The 21,195-nt window shown below is 33.3% G+C and overlaps 2 protein-coding genes across 3 annotated transcripts in view; both read right to left on the bottom strand.

Moving 5' to 3' along the window:
- Positions 1 to 1,124: 1,124 nt before the first annotated feature.
- LOC126978258 (hexosaminidase D-like) lies at positions 1,125 to 15,881 on the bottom strand. The gene is made up of 8 exons (XM_050827000.1): positions 15,340 to 15,881; positions 15,196 to 15,250; positions 14,416 to 14,598; positions 14,129 to 14,326; positions 12,021 to 12,204; positions 9,918 to 10,072; positions 9,152 to 9,261; positions 1,125 to 1,194 (listed from the first exon to the last, which is right to left on the bottom strand). Exons 1-8 carry the CDS (start codon positions 15,345 to 15,347, stop codon positions 1,125 to 1,127), a joined length of 963 nt encoding a protein of 320 aa, XP_050682957.1. The 5' UTR covers positions 15,348 to 15,881.
- Positions 15,882 to 17,333: 1,452 nt separating this feature from the next.
- Positions 17,334 to 21,195, bottom strand: part of LOC126979138 (monocarboxylate transporter 9-like) — a 49,173-nt gene continuing 45,311 nt past the window's right edge. For both annotated transcript variants that reach the window (XM_050828367.1, XM_050828368.1), the window contains exons 5-6: positions 20,438 to 20,747; positions 17,334 to 19,231 (exon numbers count right to left, since the gene is read on the bottom strand). In XM_050828367.1, coding sequence (XP_050684324.1) covers positions 19,041 to 19,231; positions 20,438 to 20,747 — 501 coding nt within the window. In that variant the 3' untranslated portion in view covers positions 17,334 to 19,040. The remainder of the gene's footprint in view (positions 19,232 to 20,437; positions 20,748 to 21,195) is intronic.

Here is a 21,195-nt window from a genome sequence, read left to right as displayed (position 1 = left end):
GAAAATTTAGACTTCTAATTTATCCACAACGAAGCAATAGGATCTGAACTGCTTCAAGATAAGGATTGTTTTTGCTCAACTTGTCAGATGTAGACGTGTATACAACGCCACTCGGATATTTTTGACGATATTTTAATAGACGATTAAAATATCTTTGTTATTTATAGTACGTCAATGCCAAATGGATAAAGAAAGGAAGATTCACAAACGCACATATCACCGTGTAACAGCGCAGAGCATCTGTTCCTCAGCATTACGAACGAGTGCACGCAGCGCGCTAGATCCCTGCCCGGCCACTGCTCGTCAGGTAATACTTCACTGACACCCCCTGTTGAAGTTAATAAAACATAAACCTTATGTCTTACGTCCTAGGGTCTGTATTTCACAGCAGAATAGATAGAAATACAAATTTACCAATGTCAGATCCGGTAGGAGTGTCCCACACTCGCAGACAGCAACTGAGACTGGGCAGAGACACGGGTAACAACTCGCACAAGGTCGCGTAATGTTCGTATCTGTAAAATTACATTTGAGGTTATTAAAAAGAATATGAACAGAGACACGGGTAACAATTCGCACAATGTCGCGTAATGTTCGTATCTGTAAAATTACATTTGAGGTTACTAAAAAGAATATGAACAGAGACACGGGTAACAATTCGCACAACGTCGCGTAATGTTGCTATCTGTAAAATTACATTTCAGGTTATTAAAAAGTATAAGAACAGAGACACGGGTAACAATTCGCACAACGTCGCGAATGTTCGTATCTGTAAAATTACATTTGAGGTTATTAAAAAGAATATAAACAGAGACACGGGTAACAATTCGCACAACGTCGCGTAATGTTCGTATCTGTAAAATTACATTTGAGGTTATTAAAAAGAATATGAACAGAGACACGGGTAACAATTCGCACAACGTCGCGTAATGTTGCTATCTGTAAAATTACATTTCAGGTTATTAAAAAGTATAAGAACAGAGACACGGGTAACAATTCGCACAACGTCGCGTAATGTTTGTATCTGTAAAATTACATTTGAAGTTATTAAAAAGAATATGAACAGAGACACGGGTAACAATTCGCACAACGTCGCGTAATGTTGCTATCTGTAAAATTACATTTCAGGTTATTAAAAAGTATAAGAACAGAGACACGGGTAACAATTCGCACAATGTCGCGTAATGTTCGTATCTGTAAAATTACATTTGAGGTTATTAAAAAGAATATGAACAGAGACACTGGTAACAATCGCACAATGTCGGGTAATGTTCGTATTTGTAAAATTACATTTGAGGTTATATATATAAAAAGAGATAAACTTACCTTAGACACATTTTTTGACAGTTTGTACAATATACTTAACAAAAATTGCTTCAAAAAAAGGAAAATCATTATCTGTGGTGATATAAATATAGACGTGTTAATAAATAATAACATTACGCATCCTATAATGAATTATATAATGAAAAGCAGCCAACGCGTTTAGTAAGTGGCACTTGTATCGATAATTTTTTGACCAATATTCGGAGATATAGCTGTTCTGTTGAAGAACCGCCTCTATAAAACCATACAGCAAAAATTTTCAGCTTTACTTTTAAATAATTGAGTCGGTTAGAATACTGGTTTATTATAAGAAGAGACATTAGCAAAGAAAACTTGAGTAAATTTTAGGAATACCTAAATAGTATTACATTTTCGGATGTTTATGAAACATCTGAACCAAATGAAGCATGCAATAGATTTTTCGCAATGTTTTCACTTCTTTACTATCTCTGCTTTCCTTACATTAAAATGAAAATACAGTCAATTCGAAAACCAAAGCGGATATCAAAAGGAATAATACAATGTTGCAAAAGAAAACGAGAGTTACTATGGAAATATAGAAAAAAACCTAATAATAAAAATAAACAAGATTACAAAGTATATTGAAAGCGTTTAAAAAATATTATCAAAATAACACAAAAATCCCAAAATGATTATAAAATTAAAAATTCGCAAAACAAATCTAAAACTACATGGGACATAATAAATAAAAACAGATTAAACCTCAATAATAACAAAATTTAAGGTATTAAAAAAGGCAACGAAATAATAAGTGACCCCTTAGAGATTGCACAAGCTTTTAATGAACAAAACACTAAAAAATACAATTAATAGCACTGGGTTTGATGAAATTTGTACCAAAGCAGTAAAATATGTATCTGATATAATATCACCGGTTTTGTGTCATATTACAAATCTATATGTAGAGAATGGTGTATATCCCGATAAATTAAAAACTTCCATTGTGAAGCCACTTTTTAAAAAACAAGATAGGGAAGACATGGAAATAATAGAAAAGTATATTCAAATCAAATCAAAATATTTAAAACAAGTCACATTTTACGGTAGGTACATTAATGGGTAGACAATATGTGACGCCCTGCAAGGGCACAGCAATGTTATACATAAAATAAATAAATATACATTTTATACATTCTTATGATATTAAAAGTACAGACTATATTATAACTAATTCTCACACTTAGTGTAATTAAAAAATTCAGGTAAATCGTAGAAGCATTTTGAAACTAAGAAATTTTTAAGATGTCTTTTAAATGGGGAAGGCTTATCTATATTTTAAATATCGTTTGGGATGTGATTATAAATTTTTATTGCCATGTGGTGAGGGCTCGATGACACTAATGACATACTTGTTTGGGGAATTTTTAATTTGTTTAAATTTCTATTATTTCGCTTGTTATTTGGTAGTGTTGAGTATAAGTCTGAATGTTTTTTAACAAATTTACATGCTTCTAGGATGTAAATTGAAGTAAGAGTTAAAATTTTGTGTTTAATAAAATATGGTCTACATGAATCCATCTGCTGAATATTTTCTAAAATTCTGATACATTTTTTCTGTTGAATAAATGTATGTTTTATTTCACTACAGTTTCCCCATATTAATATTCCATATGATAATCTAGAATGTGCATATGCATAATAAGCAGCAAGGGCTGATTTGAAATCTGTTACGCGTTTTAGTTGGTAAAGAGCATAAGTAAAAGAAGAAATTTTGCTTTTTAATTTCTGTAGATATGGCTTCCATGTCAAATGTGAGTCTAAATCAGTTCCCAGTAGTGTAGCTATGTCAACTGTTTCAAGTTGTTAATTTTTGTAAGAATATGATATATTTAAGGTGGATTTTTGATAAGGTTTAAAAGGTATAATTTTAGTTTTATTAATATTAAGTTCAAGATTATTATTATTAAGTCAACAAAAGATTTTGTCCATTGTAATATTAAATTTTTCTTCGAGTTGTTTTAAATTAGAGCATGGGATCAAAATAGAAATGTCATTAGCAAAAAGTATATTTGTAATAACTTAAACGATTATTTTGAAAAGAATGAAATAGTAACCGAAAAGCAAAATGGCTTTAGAAAAAACAAATCAATTAATTTAGCAATATACCATTTCTTGAAGGAAGTCATTACTAATGTACAGGGAGCGTACATGTCATGCCGATGACAGGCGTATGACGCCAAGCTACATACAAGATGGAAAAAAACGAATTGTTGGTTTTCATGACTATCTCTTCATTTAATTATTGCGGTTTATTTAGAGATAAATTAATTAGTTATAATTTATAACTAACGCATTTTGTTTTCATCCCATTAAATACGTATTTTTTATATTTCAGAAACTATTATGTTAGAATCCAACGTTGATAGGCTATCTGTCACTACGTTTTTTTAAACATCCTGTGTGTTTATATTAATACGTCATTATGACGAAACGGGCATGAAATGTACGCTCCCTGCTAATGTAGACAAAAGAAAGCATGTGTGCGTACTTTACATGAACCTCACTAAGGCATCCGACTATGTCGACCATCAAACACTATTTGATAAGCTAAGCGTGTATGGGGTTAGAGGAAACAGTTTACCACTTCTAAAATAATATATAACGGGGAGGCAACAAATGACACAAATAACGAGGTTAGTACGTCATGATAAAACCGAAACACCATATATATCGGAGTAAAAAACCTTAACCACTGGAGTACCGCAGGGAAGTATATTAGGTCCATTGTTGTTCATAACATATACAACGTGAATCAAAAAGGGTATACTATGCTTTGAACCCGACATTCCTTAGGTCATCTCTAATGACTATGTGAAGTCAGAAATGAATTAGCGTTATATTTAAAGACAATATTTAAAGTCAACAGTTTTCGCAAAAACTATGCATCCTGCAACCCTTATCAGATGTTTTCCTGAACTCTCTTTGACCTAAAACAGATGAATAACGTAGATGTGACATAATATCAGATAATAGTAAAATGCCTACTGCTCATTGCACCTGTGAGGAAAATTATAATCTCATTTTGCCATGAAGATGAAGTTATTTTGTATGTGCATTTTCTTTAGCTGACATTGAAAATCATTCTAAATTTGTAGTTACTTTAATTACCAATAAAGATAGGTAATTCTAATCTAATTATGAAACTCTATAATTAATATTTTTAGATTAAAAAGTTCGGCCTATCTGCATTTTTACTCTTTGAATTGTGTGAATGTGAATATCATGATTCAAATATTTACTGCTCTGTGATTGGAGAATATTTATGTGTTTGTAAAATCAAAGGGATTGCCGATTGTAAAGGAACCTACACACCGGACCATTTATAATTCAAGATATTTTTGTTGTGTTGGAAATTAAATGAGTTCTCATTTATGATAAATTATTACCTAAGCACTTTAATGTAGGATTATTTAATGATTGATGGCTCAAGGTGACGAGCGCCATTGTATTTTAGCACGCGTTTTTGGGTTTTTCTTAACTCTTGATCGGCACTGCATTGTAATGGGGAGGGCGTATCAATTACCATTCGCTGAATTTCCAGCTCGTCTTGTCCCTTCTTAACACAAAAAAATGTATTATCCAATAAAGATAATTCTAATAGGCTCCTATTAAGAAATTGTTCTTCACGGATAACTTTTGTCAAAAGTGGATGTCTTTGACTATTCTCGTAATAATAGATAGGTAGGCATTTCATTCCCTTTGCCGGGCATTTGCAAAGCATTGGGTTTTTAGTAAGAAATTTCTGAGTAGCAGCCCAGAGCTTAGAAATGTGGAGGCTTGCCCCTATTATGTGGGTAAATATGAACCTTGTCCAATTTAACTCCCAGAAGACTCAAGTTTGAGCGTATACCACTAATAAAACCCCATTTGTCGTATCACCGCTCTTTGACAACACTGGGTCTCGAAATCTTGAGTGATTGTCATTTCGAGGCCATCTTGAGAGCAAAGCCAAATAGGCTGTCATCTCTAGTCTGGCGCACCCCAGTATAAGCTCGATCCATTTGACCGCGCGCAACGCAGAGCAGCTCGAATTGTCGGGGACCCAGTGCTCTGTGAACGGCTGCATCACTTGGCGTTGCGTAGAGACATCGCCTCATTATGTGTCTTCTACCGCATTTATCATGGGGAGTGTTGCGAAGAGCTGTTTCACTTGATTCCGAATTCGGTCCTCCACAGTGCGGTTTTCAAGGAGCTTTCTTATGAATAAACTTCCTTGTGCGGTGTTTCCGGGATGATACGACATGGGTACCTTCAATAAAAGCGCAAACACCTTCCTTAAAGGCCGGCAACGCTCCTGTGATTCCTCTGGTGTTGCAGGAGAGTGTGGGCGGCGGTGATCACTTAACACCAGGAGACCCGTACGTTCGTTTGTCTTCCCTTTCCATAAAAAATACAAGCCACGTGTTATTTCGGCGAGTGTGCATACCCCTTAATCATAATACCAAATCCAATGTTCATTTTATTTAATAATTTTTATACTTTAGTTATGTTCCGACATTCATGTTTGTTAGATCGTCGCGTTGGACTTTTGGATTGCAGTATTTTCGTATGATAATCATGGCAGAGTATGGGAACAATGAATATTACGACATGATATTGTGTTGGTGCGGTGACAAATAACAATCTGGTCGCTCGCGAATTGTACTACCGTCGGTACCGGAATATGAGGCTTCCCTCATACGCCTGTTTCCGAAGATTGGTGCATGAGTGAACCCTTCCTTTAGTGGTGTTGCTGCAAAACCTACGTACCTCCTTATAACTGTATCATGTGTGATGTACCTGCGCTGTTTTGAATGTACTAGTGATGAAATAACTAGGTATCTACTTAGGTACCTAACTACCTAAAACATAATCAACAAGACGTGATGTGGTGTTTTCTGTGTATTTATTGTGAAACTCAAGGTGTGTTAAAAAGCTGCGCAGCAAGATTGGTTTGTACTATTATTATCGAATACCTAATGTTTAAGTCTGTAGGTAGGTTACCTAATTTTGTTTACAAACAACGACCCCGCCCATATTAAATGGCGGTCTGTTTAAAAGTTAGGGTTGTCTGAGAAAAGAAATTAAAAAATATTATTTTTATTTTGTAGGGGCTTTTTTTATTCTTATTTATTTTATTTATTCAAATTTAAACATCACAATACTATTGCATATGACTTATATAACGTAGCATTGAAGGGATGTTATACCCTTTTTGATTCACGTTGTATAAACAATTTCCACACGGTAACCAACCATGAGATGATTTTATTTGCTGACGACCAGCACAATGATATTTATAGGTGACAATTTAAATTATTTTGAAAGTAAAATTAATAATACTATAGACTGGTTGACATGTAACAATTTAATCATAAATCTGGACAAAACTAGCATAATGACATTTGTAAATAGACGCAATAAGATAGCATTGGACATTAATTATCTAAGTAAAAAAATATCTGAAATAACACAAACAAAATTTTTAGGCTTACATACTGATGATTGCCTAAATTGGAAAACCCATATCGAAAATTTGTGCATGAAGCTAAATAGATTTTCATTTGCATTGCACATGCTGTCTAAAGTAGTAAACCAGTCCGCAGTGTTAGTAGCTTTTAACGCATATGTCACATCAAATATTCGATACGGGATCATATTTTGGGGAAATTCCACAGATAAGGATAGAGTCTTTAAAAGTCAGCAAAAATGCATAAGAGGTATATTTCATTTAAGCCCCACTGATTCCTCTAAACCATATTTTGATAAATAAAATACTTACTTTCCCGTGCTTGTATATATATAAAGTGCTAATATTCATTAGAATAAATGATCAACTTTTTAGATACTCTGGATAGTAAACGCAGAAAAAATAAAATATGTTTAACGCAGCACACAACGGCACTTTTTGGTAATAGTATATTTAATATAGCTGCTCAACTGTATAATAAACTATATCATTAGCGGACCAAAACTTAAATATTAACTCTTTTAAAACTAAAATTAAGGAATTTTTAATGACGAAGAAATATTATTCAGTTAAAGAGTATTTAACATGAATCTATAGTCATTAGAATAAGTTAATTTAGATATTGAAAGTTGACATTTTTAGTAAACAATTTTTATTTTTCACATTTAAATAATATTATGATGGATAGAACGTAAACTTTTATGAATAATGTGGTTTTTATGTTGTATGTTTTCACTATAAACTAAGAGTAGAATTGTAATATATTATATTTGCATGCCTACCCTGCAGATTGTTAGCACCTATGATTATTATGTAACACCAATGTACCCACTCAATCTATGCAAATAAATGACTTGATTTGAGATTACTAAAAAGAATATGAACAGAGACACGGGTAACAATTCGCACAACGTCGCGTAATGTTCGTATCTGTAAAATTACATTTGAGGTTACTAAAAAGAATATGAACAGAGACACGGGTAACAATTCGCACAACGTCGCGTAATGTTCGGAACTGTAAAATTACATTTGAGGTTACTAAAAAGAATATGAACAGAGACACGGGTAACAATTCGCACAAAGTCACGTAATGTTCGTATCTGTAAAATTACATTTGAGGTTACTAAAAAGAATATGAACAGAGACACGGGTAACAATTCGCACAACGTCGCGTAATGTTCGGAACTGTAAAATTACATTTGAGGCTATATAATATATAAAAAGAGATAAACTTACCGTAGACACATTTTTTACAGTTATATATACAATACACTTAGTAAAAATTGCTTCAAAAAAAGGAAAATCATTATCTGTGGTGATATAAATATAGACGTGTTAATAATTAATAACATTACGCAAACCTTTAAAGAATTAGTACATGGTTTTAATCTTAAATTAGCAATTAAGCAGCCAACGCGTTTAGTAAGTGGCACATGTATCGAAAATTTCTTGACCAATATTCGGAGATATATGCAAAAAAATGACTTGATTTGAGGTTACTAAAAAGTATATAAACAGAGACACGGGTAACAATTCGCACAAGGTCGCGTAATGTTCGTATCTGTATAATTACATTTGAGGTTACTAAAAAGAATATGAACAGAGACACGGGTAACAATTCGCACAACGTCGCGTAATGTTCGTATCTGTACATCTTACATTTGAGGTTACTAAAAAGAATATGAACAGAGACACGGGTAACAATTCGCACAATGTCGCGTAATGTTCGTATCTGTATAATTACATTTGAGGTTACTTAAGGAATATAAACAAGTTTACTTTAAATAGACTAGACATTTTGCATATTCTTGGTGTATGCTTAGATATAACTTTATGCCAATTTTATTTGTAAGGGCGCTATTGTTTTATAAATTTTCTTTACCATCAAATGTAATTGAAATAGGCTGAGGGCGGTTGCTTAATTTGTAGTATCATTAAGAAAATCATATAATATGTTATGTTAACAACATAAACAACTTTTAACAACTCTTTTGAATTTCGTAATACATTTGTTTTGAACATTTTCTGGGATTTTGTTGTAAAAGCATATACAGCGCTCCACAAACTTACTAACTTGACTTGTTCCTGGTGTCATCATTTTATTAGTCATGTATCACAATTTCTAGAAGATTCAAATTCATAGAACAAAAGCAGCCTCAACCAATAGACGTTGATTATATGACACCTTTTTGTTTACATGGTCATATGATTGCCATTTCACTATTTAAGCAATATTTTAATTTTACTTATATTTATATAAATTAACACTATCTTATCTATCTCAATTGAATGTTTTTAGATCTTTCCATACATAGAAAGCCCTATTATAATCATGTTATTGGAAAAGTTCATCACCTAGACCATCCTGTGAGTACGACACCGGCAAAAGTAATATCTTCGACAACAGCCATCTGCCGACGCCACGCCTGTTGGTTGCTCACGTAACGGGTCACCGGTGATAGCACCTGCAATCATCATCACCCAGACTTCATCATCTTTACAACGCCATTGCGTTTGAAACTTTAACAATATAAAATCGAGTTTTACTCTAATAAAGGATTAGTTATATTATTACTAGCTGTGGCATTTCTGCCACCCACTTCGCTAGGCATTACATACACGACACAGGGAGACAATTAGAAATTTCGTATGTATATAAACATGTATAAAGCATAACATATAAATAATAATAACCGGACGACCGAGCCTTGCTCGGATTTTTAAAAATGTACAAAACTTGAACAAAAATAAAACGAATAGGACATCTGGATTCGAACCCGGGTCTTCTGCTTTGCGGATCTCCCAATGTCCCATCTGAGATATTAAAGCCTTGTATATAAAGGCAAAATTTACCATTGTATTCTAATGTTATTGTAGCACTTTCTCATTAAAACACGGATAAAACTACATTTTTAAAATTGAAACCAAGCTAAATCGATTTATCGCCCCGGAAACTACCTGTATACAAAATTTCATTAAAATCGTTGGAGCCTTTTTAGACCATTTTTAGACCACTTTTTAGAGCCATTATATATATACAAGAATTGCTCGTTTAAAGATATAAGATATGCTTTACATATGAACTTTAACATAAACTATATAACATAACAAAGAATCGAACCTGACTACTTCCATTGGCGCCCTTAAAAGCAGATCCAGCCCATACACGTTGGAATATCTTGCTATATGTGACCCACAATGAGCTCTCAATTTGAAACGATTCTATAGGACTGTAGTTCCAAATCACAGGTTCCACAAGTTCACCTAAATTGTACGCTGAAAGTTAATATACATTTTATAATGTAACAATAACCATATATATATATACTTATAGCTGATATATGCAACCGACATCAAAAAGGAGGAGGTTCTCAATTCGATCGGTATTTTTTTTATGTATGTACGCCGATTACTCTGAGATTTATGATCCTATTTACGTAATTCTTCATTAGTTCGAAGCGGAATGTTTGCCATTTGGTCCCATAAAATTTTTACATAGTTCGGCCCAGTAGTTTTCATTTTATGAAATTTTTTGTCTACGTGGATGATATAATTGTTTTTTGTGTTTTAAATTAAATTTTAAGTTATTTGATACATTTCAGGTTTTCAATTCGGTTATATTAAACAAAGTTTTTTTTTAACAATATATGGATTATTCATATCATATTAAAATATAATTATGTATCCAGGGTATTTCCATTATCCAGGCAGGGATTTTCATTTTAGATGATAAGAAAGCTTGGGTAAATAATAATAAAAAAGGTAAATAATTTGAGATTTTAATTACTCTAAATAAAAATATAATATTAATAAATATATGAATATGAAGCATAATTATTATACTATGCATATTTGAGCAAAATGCTGAAATTATAAGTATTTAGTGAGCATTGCATAATATTATGTAGATGGACATTCTTTTTTGTTATTTGATTGAGTTCTCGTGACAGACCTCATCATGCCCATGTTTTTTGAATTAATGTTATTATATATTTTTTATTATAGTTAATAAAATGACGGTGTGTGTGGATTGATGCGTCGACCGTAATTAATATCTCTTGTTTTTACGTACCTATTAATTTACAATTACCTTTTTTGACTTACACGCCATTAGGCTGTACATGTAAGGCATTGAGTGTTTGACGTTTGAGTATTTTTGTTGCATCACTTTACATAATGATATAGTCATTGAAATGATTTGTAAAACGACGAATCTCTAATGTTAATTTTAAAAGAGTGGCAATGAGTTTCTTGCCACTTCTAGTTAAAGCTCAACCTTTTCCGAAGTGGTGTTAGATGTTAAAAGAAAAGAAAACTTTTGACATAAGTGTCATTTGCTTGACTTACATGAATAAAGAGATTTTGATTGGATTTTTTTTAATTAATCAGTATATTCGAACACATTTAAGTACATACAAAGTGAAGCTATAACATCCAAAACCTTTAGCGGCCTTACAAATAAACTTGGTATAAAGTTATACCTAAGAATAAACCATAAATATGCAAAATGTTACGACTAGTATCACTGACAACACTGTCAATACAAAGATAATTCTGATGTTTTCGGTTTTAAAGCAGACTTGTAAATAAAAGTGGGAAATGTTATACGTCCGAATAAACCAATCATATTAATCAAAATATCTATTTGTATATACATTTTGCATATTCTTTGTTTATTCTCGGGTATAACTTTATACCATGTTTATTTGTAAGGCCGTAAATGTCTAGTAACAATGATTAATCTTAAACCTCACTACATATCGCTTTTACAAAGTTGCTAAAATCATTACGTCACATAAAATCTTCCGATTAATGTTACCAAGGTCCATAGCAATTTTTTTCAAAGACAGTAAGGGACCAGAAGAGCAGGACGTTCACCTGATGGTAATTGATACGCCCTGCCCATTACAATACAGTGCCGCTCAGGATTCTTGAAAAACCCAACAATTCTGAGCAGCACTACAATTGCGGTCGTCACCTTGAGAGTAGATGTTTGTTCATTTGTCCAGTAATTTCACTAAATACGGCGCCTTTCAGACAGAAACACAATAATGCTTACACATTACTGCTTCACAGCAGAAAAAAGCGCCGTTGTAGTACCCATAATCTAGCCGGCATCCTGTGCAAAGAAGCCTTCCTATATATATAATATTTCAAAAAAGCTAGGTTCTAAGATTGTTTTAATGTGAAAAAACACAAATTTGCTGTACAAGCTAAGTGTTACCTTGTAATATTTCAACAGAAATAGGCCTTAACATATCATCCCACAGCAACACAACCAATTCTGGCCTCTGCTGCTTTATAAACAAGACAACTTTTTGAATGTGCTCTAAGAAAAGCGCGGCGGTCTTGTATTTGTGACTCGCTGCCTTGTGCTTACAATCCTTACACACTCCCGTGTACCAGACCTGTGAACCAGAGACGTCGCGGGTTCGAGTCCCGCGTCATTCATGGTAACAAATTTAATTTGTATAATTAATCCTAGAACTGGGGGATATCACATTAACTAACAAATTGTTTATAAATGTTATTTTTGTTTTAAATCCATTTTATTAGCATCATTTCATTATTACGCGTACACCTTCCTTAAAGGCCGGCAACGCTCTTGTGATTCCTCTGGTGTTGCAAGAGAATGTGGGCAGTGGTGATCACTTAACACCAGGTGACCCGTGCGCTCGTTTGTCCTCCTATTCCATAAAAACAAAAATAGTTATTGATCCTTAAACCTCACCATGTCCGCGTTTTCCGCACATTGTACGAAATGAGAAAAATACAACGCCGTCAGAAATATTTGAAGAGATCTCTTCAGATTACGGGGAATCTGGTATAAAATATGGTTGCAATGAAAGTTTGCCACCGAAAAACATGGAGCCGAGAATTCAAGCATGGCAGGGTGATGCTGGATGAATTCTCTGGTCAGGCCATCCAAACACTTTCGCTTATTGATTACCTCCCTAAAAAAATTACCATAAATGGCAATTATTATGCCGCATTGCTGACAAAAATGCAACCAGTAGGTATCGAGAAAAGGAGAGCAACTTGCGAACAGTGTCCTGTGTTTGCAGCGCAAGTTGCAAGCGTGCCCTGGCTGAAACAAGGTTGGCGGAATTTAACCACCCACCATACAGCCCAAACTCGGTTATTCTAATTTAAAGACCTCTGAGGGTGAAAATTTTCAAATGACGAAGTGATGAAGGTGAGCAGTTTCAGCCGGCAAATATTGTTTCTGGGTTAAAAGCACTTTATATAAAATATAAGAAATGTATTAAATTAGAGGGGGACTACATAGAATAATAATTTGATTATAAAGAAGATTGCATTATATATTAAAAAACGAATTGAAATGTTTTTTATGTTTATATGTTAGTATTACTATAAGTTCTCTCTCTACCTATTAGGAGTTAATGTTACAATTTGTAATACATGAAGTATCATTAATGGTACATAAAACTTTCTGGTTTAAGCCAATTGTGTGCTTATGTGCGAAAAGTTTAAGTGAAATAATTCTTTTTAAATTCTTTGGAAGTTTCTTAAATATTGTAATAGCCAGCATTCAACTATGTGTGAGTTATCCTACCACTGTTGGTAGATCAACTAATGATCCTACCTGTTTGAAAAGTGACAGTTGATATCACATAGATCTATACATATATATCAGCTGACCCGATAAACATTGTTCTGTAAATAATAAAATAGAAATTTCCCAATAATATTTCAAAACATCAAGAATTATTTTGTATAAAATGCTCCCTGTTGTTATAATGAAATTTTTCCACAGTGGAACTGTCAAACCATGTGTCACTAAATTCTCTCATAGAAAGTATGTCCATACAAAACAAATATTGAAAATAAAAATAATTATGGGTCCCAAATCGAAATAAAATCTATCCTATCTCTCAAGTTGGACTAAACTGCTCTCCATGAAGTAATCCCCATTAAAATCCATTCATTAGTTTAGGAGTCCATCATGCACACACAACATGACACATTATTTATATATATTAAGATATGTATATATTATATACATAATATAACAAATCCACATATATATTGACTCATTACGATATCTCTGGAACCATAAGGTGTAGAGACTTGCAATTTGGCAGGAATATTACTTTCACCAAGTAGAGATCAGCTAAGAAGGTTTTTTTACGAAATTCCACCCACATTTTTTTTTATTATGAACAGAACAATGTCTATCAGGTTAAGTAGTATTTAACATAACAAAATTCCATTCCTGTTCTACATGTATGGTTTTAACCTAATTGTGATTTTAGAAATAAATTAAATTTGGATATCAGACATAATTCTTTATCTATAATTTTTACTAACCTCATCAGCTCCGATATGTATATATTTAGCATCTGGCTGAGCATCTAGTGTCTGTTGCACCAAACTACAAACAAGTTTGAATGAGTCCGGTTTAGATGGGCACACTACCGATGGTGATTTCACTGATTCTCTGAGATTTGCACATTGTGGATGTTTGAGCACAAACTCCATGTGACCAATTGTTTGTACTAGTTGTATCTGGAAACAGTAGTAAATTTTTGGATAACCTGATTGTCAGTGCTTGGCATTCAAATACTACTAGGATAATAATCAATTAAAATACTCACAACTTCTAGGCCTATAGTTTTAGCAAATTTCATGATGTGCTGAACCTCCTTTAAAGTATACATTCCATCCCCACCACAGCCTTTTATACTCCCAAAATTCACCAATTCTGATTTGTATGGGAATGTATCTTCCCATTCTATAAGTATACCAGTTGCTCCCCATGTTTTTATGCAATTCAGAACCTTAAATATAATAGTTTAAAATTAAAATTACTAATTGCATAGATTTGGAATTATAATATTTAAATAATAAAAGTAATAATTTATAAATAGTATAAACAAATGAGACCCACTGAGTTTTCTCTGCCCATTATTCTCAGGTTTGAGGAATAAATTTTCAAATGGTTGATAGCTTTCAACATTCAATAAGTGATTTCAAATTCTATTTTGAATAAAAATATTTGGATGTAAAGCAACTAACACCTAACACAGATTGTAATCAGACCATAATTAAAAACATATTATTAGCTATGGAAATTTTAAGGAACTGTTTTAACTACTTTTTTTAGTTTTTCTTAATTTAAAATAAAATCTTAATTTTTGAATTATCATAACTATCTAGGTAAATCCCATAAAGCCCGATTGAAATCAGAAATTCAGTGAAAATTTTACTACTTTAAAGCAATTACAAAGATAAGTCAAAATATAAGATAAAACTCAAACTGCTAGAATAATAACAATTATTTCATTTCAAAATTTAGTTCAGGTATTTTAGATGAATTTAAACATACCTACTTACTACAAGCATAAACACTATTATACAAATTATAAGATTCTTACCTTTTCTAAATAGGATATCTTCAGAGGTGCCCCTTTGAAATCAAAGTGTATGATTCTACAAAATAGTTATATGCATTTAATTCAGGCTGCTTAATTTATAACTGAAACAAAATGAGAGCTCTACGAACCAGAATAATTACGAACCTCTCCATGACAAATTGTGATACAAATAAATAAGCAATTGCTACATTAATATGTATGAATTGTTGGTGGTATTTGCATTATGTACTTCCAATTTTTATTTGTGCCATATTTCTAGTACATAAATAAACTAGTAAAACTACAAGAAACATAAGACTAATAAGAGCTTACATACATTATACATAACATTTATTAGGGTTATTCAATCGAATAATAATAATAACAGCAAAGAATATCTAATAAAGGAGTTAATGACTAATAGTACAAGTAGTTAGAAGTAACACTTAAAAAATTACACATAAATTTATACTATTATATAGTTTATACACTTATAAAAATTGAAATTTTCCGTTTGCATTTTGTGCATTTACATTTTACTGTCAGTATAAGTTAAGTTTTAGTTTTATTCACTTAGAGCGTTGGTAAATAGTAAACTAGAATTGTAAAATGAAAGCCAAATAGCCATAAATAGGTCAGCGAAACTCAAAGAAAATTTAAACACTACATTCAGCCTCAGCGAAACTCTCTAAAAAAAATCAATTCACTCGACTATATGAACCATGCAGTCATTGTTAGAATGACAGATGACGACTATATTCAGTATATTCTTGTAAATAAAGATGATAGCCGAAAATCCACTACGCTAGCAACTGTACGCTTTCAAACTTAGTCGGATTATACTACGTGGCCAATCGTGATTCGTGATACTATAATTACTACAATTTCATACCTATGTCAAATGAATGCACGTTTCGTAATAAACGTCAAAATCGTTGTAAACTAAATTTCAGTTTTGATTGTAGTATTTAAATTCTCTTTGAAATAGCGGCTAAAAATGACAATTTGACATAGACACTAGACAGTAGACACGTATACGTTTTAATGGAGAATTGAGAATGAAATGGACTGTTTTGATACTTGAAAAAGGTATTGCATGCTAACGTAGGTTCTCCATCATCATCATTTCATCTGCAAGACGTCCACTGCTGGACAAAGGCCTCCCCCAAAGATCTCCACGACGATCGGTCCTGCTCTCGCTGCTCTCATCCAACCTAGTCCGGCGATCTTGACCAGATCGTCAGTCCATCTTGTGGGGGGCCTACCAACACTCCGCCTTCCGCTACGTGGTCGCCATTCAAGGACCTTACTGCCCCAACAGCCATCTGTCCGCCGAGCTATGTGCCCTGCCCACTGCCACTTCAGTTTCGCAATTATTTGGGCTATGTCGGTGACTTTGGTTCTCCTACGGATCTCCTAATTTCTGATTCGATCTTGCAGGGAAACTCCGAGCATAACCCTCTCCATTACCCGCTGAGCAACAGTGAGCTTCCTCATAAGACCCATTGTTAGCGACCACGTCTGTGTTCCTTATGTCATCACTGGCAACACACATTGGTTAAAAAACCTTCGTATTCAAAGACCATGGAAGACTTAAGCCATATTATGCTCGATGGCCTTCCCAAGGAGTAGGTCTCAAAATAAACATGGACAAGTCGAAGATCATGTCTAATGCCCATGTCGCACCTACTCCCGTAACAGTTGGGAACTGGACTCTCGAAATTGGACCTTGGACAAATAATCCAGTTGGGCAGGTCCAATTACGGAAAAGAGGTCACTCGCTGAATCCAACTCGAATGGGCAGCGTTCGGGAAGCTCCGTTGTCTAGCCGCCGCGGGCTGTTCAAAATGCGTTCGCCTTCTTATCTTATATATATAAATAAATTTATATCAACCTATAGGCTCGCGCTGTAAATGAACGTCAACTCGGGTCAAACATGGACTAGCGCGGCAGCCGCGCGTAATTTGTTCACACCGATAGATTTGTTTTGAGAGGAAATCGCAGAATTAATCAACGATATTGCGTGGGCGGCGACCGCATGTCTACAACTAGATACTATGACTTCCCATTAAATCAATGCATATGATAATAAAAAGTACCGAGCTACCTTAAGCAATAAACACAATTAAGTATGGGTTTATGAAATAAAAAACTGAACATCATAGTATTATTTAATTTATTGAAAGACAATATTAAAAAACATATACAAATAAAGTGAGTAAGTAGATAAGGTTAGCAACCTGCAGCTATAAGATTAAGTAGGTCCTTACGAAAAACCTTACTTAAAAGTTAATCAAACAGCTTCAATCCTATTAGAAATAAAATAACAGATTTGTAGAAATTTTACATAACTTTAAATATTTTATAAAAATACCTAAGCGATAGGTAATAATTTTATAATTTAAATCGGGTATTTACCGGGGCTTTAAATGGATAAATAGTTAGGTACCGTAGTATGGCATATGTGTACGTATTATAATAGATGTACTGTTCAGTAGCTTAATCATAAGAAGGTGCTATAAAAATTAAATTAGTACCTAGTACCTATAGTAAAAATCACTCTCACACATCAAAATACATAATAATACCATATATTATATCTAGATAGTGTCAATTTAAATTGGGTCGAATTTTTAACATGTATTTATAGTCTGTTTACAGTTATTTTGCCTCTCGCATTTTAACTGCCCATGAGTTTATAGGTTGCAATTAGTATCGTGTCAATTCCAGTACAGATTAATTATTATTCTATTATTTTGGTCTTATTTAAATCATAAATCATGATTATATGCATTCAAAGCAACGACAGAAAAATTGTGCTAACCGCTTGCTATTTTGTGAAAGTGAAAAGGCTATTATATTTTAGCTCCTCCATTTGAAAATATTCATAAACGTGTGGCTGCCAGGTATGTAAAATAGGGTTATCCACGCTTGATTTTTCCCCGTATCAGGTTTTCTGTAAGGCTAAAGTACCTACCTATTGTTAGTATTACCGACTATGGTAATGTCGGTATATCATTTTACCAGCTGTAATAACTAATTTAATTATTTTAAAATATTAGGTACTTTTATGTAGCTTCTTCCATAATTTAATTTTATTACTTCAGCTATGTCTGAAGGAACTGTTTGAAGGTAGGTTGAATCACTAACAAGCGCTCACCTAAGAATGTTTCTTTGTTTTATATTTTAGTATTATTTATCATGACGTCAGCCCTTAAATCAATCAAATAAATGGTTCGCACAGTCTGGGGAATCCTATTTGTGAAACCCGTTAATTCCCATTGGTAAAATAACCTGCTTTCTGAGTCAAAAAGTTATAATAATTTACATAATGAATATTTCACTTATAGAATTTTAATGCGTAGGTAATTAGTCGTTATCAATAATAAAAAGTTATTTATTTTGGAGAAAATATAACTAGCTCTTGTGTATTTAAAACTAAAGTATATTAAACTTATACATAATTTAAGAGCAACAGCACTGGGACCGAAGTATGTCATAATATTTCGAAAAGCAAATATTATAGCAATACAGTGCTTGGGCTAGCCAACTTTACAGCGAGAGGCAATATAAATGTGAACGGACTGTAGGTCCTATCTACCACCCGTAACCCACTAATCTGCTATGCATATAAATAATTATTATAGGTGATTATTTAAGTAAAATCATATCAAACTATTAACTTTATAAGATTGTGGGTACATATTAAATTACAAATACAATATAAGTATATCTACTTAATATATATTATGTAAAACCTTAAAATTACATTATTACTATTATGTATGTTAATATGATTGATATTCAATCCCGATCTAAATCATATTTCTACTTCAGCAAACAGTAGCGAAATCTGTAAACATTTCTTAGTGTGCTATAATAATTTTAACATTTGGGTCTGGCTCGCCTGCCGCGTCTTTAGCCAACGGGGCATTGCCGACTATACGGAAGTTTTTCGTGAATGGTATCACTGCAACCAGCAAACCGGATACGACGACCCAAATACCAGCAACATAGAATGCGGCGTCCCAGTATCCAGTTCTGTCACGCAAAGCTCCTGAAATAAGTAATGTATTAGATAAGATTATTCCGTGTCGCATGCGCGAGCGCTTAAAGCGGAGTTTTCATTGTTAGTGTACACCAGGACATAGTGCCCAAAATTTAACCTTAATAAGGAAAACGTAACACAAAAAGCATCTATTTACTTGTTTGAGGAGTTATGCCTTATTACTAGAAGACGCCATTTTGTTATTCCAATTCATCTAAGTAAGTGAACCTTTATGAGAACCGCATCCGAACGAATGCAGACATGCGCTCGAATCGTGAACTTACACTATAGATTCGAGTAGGGATCCAGTTGCCATTTGAGGCTTTACACTTAGTCCGAACATATTCGAACGGTGAAAATCGCGTTCTGTGTCTATTGATAACATCTTCTAAGAATAAAACTATGATCATTAAAATATGTCAAAGATTCATTGTGTTCTTAAATTAACCAATACGATTATTAATGATATTTAAATGGAAGTTCAGGTTTTGACAAATCAAAAGGTTTACTAAATATTTTACAACATGACGTAAATTAAATAATTACAACCGTCATTTGTTTTTTCTGTATTTATTTCTATTGGCCCTTGGACTTGGATGAATGAATCACTGGACACGACACCCAAGACGAATCCCTCTGGATCGTCTCCTTACCTCAAGAAGATTGTCCATGCAACAACTCGTGAAAGGGGCCTGCTTGTGGTGCCAGGTCGACCTTTTATAGTTAATAAATCATTGTATTTGTTGAATGCAATTACTAATTGTGTCAGTAATCACGACCATCATATTCACGAAGCATCCTTATACAAACAATGAGTTTAAGTTCTATAAGTTGATGCATCCAATATACAATATTTTATATTTACTATACATTTAATTCTTTATTACTTTTCATGAAATAATTTATATTAGTTAAACACAACTCATATATTGGATAGTGTTAGCTACTATTTTAGATTGAAATAGTACTAACATAAGAAAATTCATTTATTTTATTGTATGCTATTATTTTTACAGAATAAAACAGCCTAGTTTTGTGATAATGTTTCACTTCGAGATCTCGCGCCATACTAACAACGCCATATTAGTTACTGGGGCTACTAGGCTCAGTAAATGGCTAAAGTGGTAAAGGAGAACTCGGCCCTTGTTACACATCCATAAATTCGCCCAATCCTTTGGGTATTCGTATCTTGAATATAAAAAATTCCATTCTTACCGGCCATAGGAGGTCCAATCAGATGTCCAACACCTTGACTCAGTAAGACCAATCCATACGCCATTGTGAAACGCTCTAGTGCTATCAATTCGACCAAAATACTCGGAGTATAAGAGTATGAACTCGAGAAGGTCAATCCAAATATCAGAGCGTTCACCATCAGTACGTAGAAACTGGACGTCTCTTTAGGATCCATCATTCGAATTAATACTGGGAAGAGTACTATTGTTCCGCCGCAGATAACAAGACATAAGCCGTACGTCTTAGTGATGTTAACCCAGGGCAGATCTCCCATCCATCCGAGACCGACCTAGAAAAAATGAGAAAGGCTTATTAATTGGCATGATTCAAACGTTCAATACTTAGGTTTGCTAAATATTTTCAATTAATTCAGAAAATTCTGTTACCTATGTTGATGTGATAATGTTACCCAGAGGCTGCCAGGCAGTTTGCGCATGGTACTAGTAGTAGTAAAGTACTCAAGCAATCTTACTACGCCTTTTAATATATATTAATCTGACATGACTAATTATTTGTTTAATATTTTGATAATTATTTATACGTTGCGTTTCCTTTAGCTTCAAATATAGTGTATTTATTAGACTGTCAACTCCTAAAATACCAGATAACACCTCAAAACTAACTAGGAATTTTACTTATTAAGTACGAATTTGTAGTGTTTGAGGTATTTTTGGGTATAAGTCAGTCCTGAAACGGGTAGGCACACACACGTAATCCTTTACTACAAAAAGCACGTA

Source organism: Leptidea sinapis, chromosome Z (genome assembly GCF_905404315.1).
Source record: "Leptidea sinapis chromosome Z, ilLepSina1.1, whole genome shotgun sequence".
NCBI classification, from domain to species: Eukaryota; Metazoa; Arthropoda; class Insecta; order Lepidoptera; family Pieridae; genus Leptidea; species Leptidea sinapis.
This window is presented reverse-complemented; position numbering and strand designations above follow the sequence as displayed.